We start from the raw sequence: 7,988 nt of genomic DNA, 5'->3' as shown, positions 1-7,988 counted from the left end.
AGAATTAGGACAGGTGCAAAAAGCCTAAAAAATCCTGAATTACAAGTATCTGCGATGAAAAATGTATTAATTATTAGCAATTGAAAAAGGCGGACATTTTTGAGCTCTTGCGCATAAACAAATTATCGGAATTTAATCGGACTTGTCTTATTTTACAGATTTATGTAATACCTATTTTTTTTGTATAAACCTTTTTTCTCTATGAATAATAATTTTTTTTACGCGAGTCAAAAAACCACGTTTCCATAATTTTGACCATTGTTTTAACAAAGTTTCCCACCTAGTCTCGAGTTGATTTTTTGATATTTTGTTTATAACACGTTTCTGAACAATATTCCGCAGAGAAACTTCTAATAGTATTTTTTTTTTTTCACGAAAAAAAGCTATAATGACTGGTCTATAATAAAGAAGATGTGGACAAATGCTATCAATAAACTCTTCAGACACCTTTGGCCTTATCTCTCTTAATAATAGAGATAAATTTTTCATACCTTATATCTGTTAGGGTTAATGCACACTATAATATCGATCGTGGTTCGGTCTCGGTCCGATCTCGGTCTGGTAAAGTCATGTTCACATTATACGGATTCGACCGGAACTTGACTGTTACGGATAGTATGAACGCACACATTGTTTCTTACTTAATAATATTTTACCAGACCAATCTATTTAAATATAAGTATACTCCAAATGCCTTCTATCTAAAAGAGTACTGTTTAAAAAAATCGATTGTTTTTCTAAGCACAGTTTTGAATTTCAAAAATTTCCTGCTACTTTGGCCCTTACTACTTTTTTCTAGGTATGAAAGTGAAAAAGGTTAAGGGGCAGAATGTTATATAATTAATCTTGTAAGGGATTTAATTGAACACCTGGAAACAGATCCAATTGAACTATCGTTGTAGTCAGTAATATAGTAGTGGACAGTAGATGTTAAAATAAAAATGCTATTTATAAAAAATATTTTTACCGATCGAGTTTTCAATTCATCAAATATCCTCTTCAAGTTTATAAATATCAATATAAAATAAATGAAAATATCTTAAAAAGTTAAACAGAACTTAGCAAAAAGAAAATACAAAACAGAAATATACGCCATGTTTTACGAAGCAATGTAGTTTTGCACAATACTATACTTCCCTGTATTACCTAAATTATTATTATATCATTCGTAATTGCTTGTAATGTTACTTGCTTTATATTTTATATATTTTTTAATAATCCGTTATTTGTGTAAAAGTTGAATAAGGAAAAAAGTTTTTATTTTTGTACTAATTAGTGGCAAAGTTATAGGTAACCAGTTGTATTAATTCAGTAAAAAAAGTTGGTACGGCCCTGGATAATCAATGTATTAATTTTGGATGAACCGTTTAATTCTGAACAATATGTAGTTCTCTCTTGATATTTATTTGCATTTGTCACCGTTGCATCGCGCCGCGCTCCGTTGTTTCTCAGAACATTTCAAGCTAATGTACCTGAAATGGGTAGGTTCTTCTGCTAGAACCCGATGATGATTGTGTGAAGTACTGAATGTATTAATTTGTGTGATCTTTCATTTTGTTGAAACTCTGGTAGTGGTTTGGTGTTTGATATTACGAATGGGGAGTATGCGGATATCCATTTCGTTTAAGGTAATGCAATGGGAATTCTATAGAAGCTGTTCGGAAATATGCTAGAAGCAGTGACGGCCCGTGGGTTTGAATGCAGGGGGGGGGGCGCATTTTGTAAAGAGGACATATATGATACGAGCTGCGGGGGGTGCGGGGGGCGGCAGCTCCCTGCTTAGCGCCGCAGTTGAAAAATTTTGATTAATTTGAAAATCATTGTGTTTTGCAAGTACCCCAAAATGAATACTGTCAGTGTGTAGGTACAGTACTTCCAATTAGATACAATGCGAGAAGTAAAATTTCAACGTGTGGGGGCTGAAGTGAATAATCGATCAACCAACCCAGTTGGGATATAATTATGTAGATTACTGTAATAGTTCATTCTGTATAGCTTTTGAAGTTCCTTTAAAAACATGGGCATCACTAAGATGTTTATCTAAAACGGGATCAATTTTTGCACTATGGTCTATCAGTTCTAAAAATACCCCTTTGTTTACTGAGTCACTTTTTTCATTATGTCCACGAAGAGGAAGGTTACATGTACCACATAGTTTTGAGATATTTAAAATTTTTGATATAAGCAATCGATTTTTCTTAACTGTTTCGTTATGACTATTTATTTGTTCTGCATAAGCACTGCTTAAACAAGAAGAAATCCTAAAAGTAAAAAACTCACCAAGTTATTTTTGTGATTAGGAAAATTTTCATGTTTCTTAATTCAGAAAGTCAGAAACTCCAGTTTTCGGCCAGTTTTCTTCGCCTCCTCCAAACAATAAACATACAAAACAAAAAAAAAATAGATCTGTTTCGTCACAACCACACAACCACAGGGTCTTATCATAAATGTTTTTATCAAATTTGCGAATAAAAGCCGGCCTACTTTTGCACTCTTTCTGCACCTGAAGTAAATTCAACACTGGCGTTGGACGTCCGTTGTTTTTCAATTCGACTTTTTCCTCTAAACTTAAATTACTAATAACATGTTTTTTTTATTTCACAAACCGTCATTTCAAACTTAAACTTATAAAATATAATGTCTTAAAAAGCGCCAAAGCAAAAACAAAACACGTATAACCACACTTCAGTGATACGGGTTACTGTCACATGGAGTCCAAAATAAAGCGCGCGAGCCTAGCGTCGCCTATCCCCTCCACGTGCCAATTTGTCCAATCATAATTATGTAAACATATGCTTGACGATGGACTCAGATTTCACTGTCCGCGATGGACATAACTCTTTGGTACGATCATAGATGGCAGATGGAATTAATCTGAGCTACGTTCACGGCGTACATGCACTTTATGCAACCAACCTAACATCCAAGACATATTGAATGGATGCTACTTAGATTTTTTATTGATTTAAATAAATAAATTATTTTAAGTTTACAGTTTGAAAATATCTGGGGGGGCGGAGTCCCAGAGTCCTCCTTCACGAGCCGCCACTGGCTAGAAGATTTCCTAATCGTCTGTATCCATATTGGAGGGTATTCGTAAGTGTACATCAGCGTTCACGTAATTAGGTCTTAGGTGGCAGAAATCAAGAATATAAACCCCTAAGACAAGTAGACATCAGGCGCGATAGGCAAGTGTTAGTGTTTTTGATGGACAGTTTAAGCACTAGTAGAAAGAATCAATTGGCAAATGTCCTAAAACTAGAACATCCAGAATTATGGACGGAGTTGTGTGTTACTCAAAGGGGAGTAGTAAACTTCCATAATTCGCGTAAGTAGACCACAGAAAATTCCAACATCATAGGTCCTCGCTATTTTCAGGAAGAGTTTAGAGAGAATGTAGGGATAGGTATCGTGAAGGGGCTATTTTTGAGTTCTTGAATAATGACTTATTTGAAGTTGTACCAAAATAGATGGATAGGACCAGGTAGATCTGTAGTATGGCCAACGAGTTGTCCAAATATCACACCTATCGACATCTTTATTTTGTTAAAAAATGAAGTTCTTTCTACGCCAGTGAATTTGAAACATTTCCCGGACAATAACTCCAGACCAGTTTGATAATGTGAAGCGGTCTGTTAATCGTAGAAGCCATTTATGTATTCAACAAAACGAACACAAATTTGAACATTTACTTTGGATTTTTTTTTTAAATTAAGTTACTTTTATTCGTGTTAGTCAGCAATTATGGTAATTTATACGTTTGTAATTTATACCTACCTACTATACTACTACTACTACTACTATACATACCTATTGTAATTTATATTAAGTCGTTTGTTACTATCTTATTGTGGTTTTGGAAAAGGTGGATAATGTCCTTTAAACCCGGCATGCTTTGTATTTTTCCACAGAAACAAAACGTTCTTACGTACAATAATCGTAAAAACTTTATTTGCGGCGCACTGTGAGGATTTCACGGAAAAAAGTCATATATTCAATATACTATTAATGCAATATGCAATGATATTTTTAAATTTCGAAATAACTGTTACAATCAAATCAAAAAGAATTACTTTGATCTGACTACTAGTTTTTTTTTTAAACCGTTTCAAACTCATTACTTACATGTTTTATTGAACTGACTGAAATTTAACCTAAGAATTTCAAGAGGAATATTATTTTATTGCTTGAGCTAACATCTTTATTTTTGTTTTTTATTTAAAATAGGATATTTCAATAAGCTAAAATTGAAAAAATAAACGCTGCAGAGACTTTTATTTTCTGTTTAAAAATATTTTTATGAACATAGAATAAAAAAGCCCTATTTCTCCAAACACTTGGACCTCTAATTTTAGCTACATTTGCCTACAGTTGGAAACCACTACCAAAACATTGTCTAATACCAGCTTCTACATTTTAAATCAATTTCAAGTGCTCCTAAGTGTTCCTTTTTAATTAGTGGCATTTATAACGGAAGGCTACATAGGGAATTAGCTTCGTTCGAGTTCGTAAATTCGGAAGGGTGGGGAGCGCTGGGTGCTGCAACCTGACACGCATTTTCATACATAATATTTTTGGTTTCTAATACATACCTATAGAGTAATACATATTGGTATTAAGTGTTGATTCCTGCATATAACTCAATTTTTTTAGTTTTGATACTTGTACGCCTTTGCTTTTCACCCCCAAATATATATTTTTTAATCTGAATTATTTTATGTACTACTATATAAATAAAATTACAGCAGTCATTAAATTACTATACCTATTAAAAAAAAAACTTTTTTTCCTCACCTCCATACAAAAATCCCCAGTGTGCGGCGCAACCTATCAGATACGAGAAAATATCAAGAGACAACTATTGTTCAGAATTAAATGGTTTACTCAAAAATGATATTTTGTTTAATTTATCCAGAGCTACACCACTTTTTTTGTTGAATTAATGTCATTGTTACCTATAACACCGCCCTACGAAATGAAAAAATAAAAACTTGCTTTTTATTATATCTTTCACACCTTGTATTTTTTTTATTAAGGGTTCTCCGATATTTGTTTATATGAAACTCTTTGCCTAAAATTATTTCTTCTATTAACTGCTTCATTTAAATCCGTTAAAACGGAGACAACCTGTAGCATTTAGAATGTGAATTACTTGCATAATAGCTACTGACATTAATTAGCAACTTATTGTTGATATAAACTATTTTCTAAACGAGGTTTTAGGTTTTGGTTTTTGACCTTCAAGTTAATTAAGAATGTTTTAATAAAAATGTTTGTAGTTAAGTCAAATGATGTAAGATTATACGAGTGACAATTAAATATTCAGTAATAAAAACAATCGTTGAAGAATAAAAATGAAATAACATTACATATCAGGATCTGGTAATGAAATATTCAGATCACACCGGACTTAATAAACAACACGGCAAATTATCTACAGTGTGCACGTATTTCATAATAACTTTACTAATGTATTAATTGGAGAAATAATTAATTAATTTGTTAGGTCACGTATCTGCAGTAAATAATTAGCATTACATATAATAAAGTGATTTTTTTTCGATTGTAACGGATTATATTCTGGAAAGCATGTAATCCATATTTAATTGAATACAAAAAAACACTACAATGAATCTGTATTGAGCAGTATACTGCACCAAAGTGAATTATGATAAATTCAAATATATATATTCTCACCGACTAGTATTTTTATAATAATACATTAATATTTTGATGTATTTATTTGGACAGAATATTCGCCTATATTTAAATAGTAAAAATACCTAAATAGTAGAAAATAAAATTGTGTGAAATATTGCCTACTAGAAAAGACAGAAGAAATGTTTTGCCTATACTGCAAAATTAAATATGATGAGGGCCTCTTTAAAACAAATAAAAGGTAGAAGTAATTTTTTTCCTAAAAAGTTTCCTAAGGAAAGAAATCAGTTTTTGATCAGTTAATTCATATTTATTGAAGATAACTTGGTCAGTACAATTTAAAAAAAAATTGGTAGTGGCGTTTACGATTATTTGAAAATCTTTAAAAGATTTTTATCTGTGATGTCAAATAACTTTTTTAACACATGTCTGATGAATCATAGAGTTCTTAGTGATCGTTTTAAGACAAATCATTACTTAACCTCTTATTTACCTTACCCTTTTATTTATTTATTTTGCGGACAAGATCTAGTTCTGAAACCAATACATTATTAGTTAAACTGACTTAGTAATTTCTCGATAATTACTCGGAACACTTTGTTTTTCTAAGACATGACAAAACAAAAAGTGTCATACATTCTTTTGTAATTTCTATAAATTTTCAATAAATTTGTATTAAAAGGCCTAACCTGCTCCTATAACAATGAAGTCGTATTCTGCACTTATGTCTTCTGCATCATCAATTACACCATCGCCGATATTGAAGAGTCTTCTAATATCCCTAAAAATTTCCTGCACTTGTGAATTACAAATCACCACACTAAATAAAAAAATAATAAACGTCCTAATAAATCCCCTCATTTTAAACCACCTCAAAACTCTTTACGGTGCCATTATTTCACATGAAGTGAAATTTCTTCAAAAAAAAATTCTTTCAAACGTGCCTAACCTTGCGTCGAGAGGAGCACCATCCCCACTCGATGAGTTTGCAAAACGTTATTTCTAAAGCGCTTTTTCAGTCACAAAATGTAAATAAACAATCGAAGTCATAGCTGTTATCCTGCCTACTCAGGTATACGAGAGGAATAATTATTAATTAAATCTAGAGAGCCAAGGACGTGTGTCGGCATGACAATATTACAGCTGCCGTACTTGGAGGTATTTTTATAAATATCAGTGAGCATCAGCAGGTAGGTAGCACAGAATTATGTTTTATATTTAGTTTGCCTGTGAACGATTTCTTCAAAATTGTGGCACACTGCGCTTTTGTGTTAATAAGAATCTTTGTAAACTTTTTAAATTACGAGATACCTTCATTTAGGAGTGTTACTAATTAACACAAATCTTTATTATGCCTACTTAGATTTATACGGTTCAAGCGCAGTATTAGCATAAAGAAGTATTGATAGAGAACGTAGTGAATTCAATTTAAACAGGTCAGGACCAGTTTCGAGACTAATGACCTTTTCAAACACCTTAGGGTGTTTGGAAACGGCGTCTGTTTAATTCTCGTTAAAGCGCAATTTAAAAGGAATCATAATCTAAGCAACATGGGATGATAAAACGGATGAGCAACTTCGTTAAGACATATTATTAGAGAAAATATTTAATAAAATAATATGAATAATCTACTTCAGTTAGTGATATTTGTAAGTACAAACATTTTGAGGTTTGGTGCTTTACTTTCTTGTTTTCTCCAAACGCCCATTTATGATATTTTTAGAAAATTTTTTTTCTAGATACGTATATTTCTAAATTTTTATATACTTAAATATTTTGAGAAATATTTGTCTTTTATCTTTAAAAAGTTTATACTTCTTTATGTTTTGGCTCTTGTCTTACCATTTTACTTTACAGATGTGTAATTAATTCAAGTTAATTCAAATTACATAATATGGTAAATTTTTAGAAAAAATTTGAATTAGTTTGTTATATTTAAATTAAAATAAAGTTAGATGGTTTTCTAGTTCTATATCTACATACAGGGTGCTTCAGAACTTATACAAACACATTTTTTTGACTCTATAGGGCACTCTTACAAATTAAGAAGGCAGTTCTAAAATGATTTAAAAATACAGTTCTGCACGTCACTGGAATTAGTCCACTGTAAAATCTGACCTTGTCGCAAAGCATGCAGTCGGCGACCAGCACGGCGGCAGTGTAAAAAAATGAATGGATAGAAAATTGAAAGAATTTCTTTTCCAAGGAAAGAAAGAAATAAAACTTTATATACATCTATTTTATATAAGTAAGCAAATTCAACTGCCTTTACAGTATTATTATTATTAATTAATAAAATTAATTTGTGGTTTTAATTAATAAAATAATTT

The 7,988-nt window shown here is 31.5% G+C and overlaps 1 protein-coding gene across 3 annotated transcripts in view; it reads right to left on the bottom strand.

Annotated features, from left to right (window-relative positions):
* The window catches only part of LOC108917963 (glucose dehydrogenase [FAD, quinone]-like), a 19,262-nt gene extending 12,627 nt beyond the window's left edge, over positions 1 to 6,635 (bottom strand). For all 3 annotated transcript variants that reach the window (XM_018724789.1, XM_018724790.1, XM_018724791.1), the window contains exon 1: positions 6,348 to 6,635. In XM_018724789.1, coding sequence (XP_018580305.1) covers positions 6,348 to 6,519 — 172 coding nt within the window. In that variant the 5' untranslated portion in view covers positions 6,520 to 6,635. The remainder of the gene's footprint in view (positions 1 to 6,347) is intronic.
* Between the last annotated feature and the right edge of the window lie 1,353 nt (positions 6,636 to 7,988).

The sequence above is a fragment of the Anoplophora glabripennis genome, unplaced genomic scaffold, assembly GCF_000390285.2.
Source record: "Anoplophora glabripennis isolate ALB-LARVAE unplaced genomic scaffold, Agla_2.0 scaffold60, whole genome shotgun sequence".
NCBI classification, from domain to species: domain Eukaryota; kingdom Metazoa; phylum Arthropoda; class Insecta; order Coleoptera; family Cerambycidae; genus Anoplophora; species Anoplophora glabripennis.
This window is presented reverse-complemented; position numbering and strand designations above follow the sequence as displayed.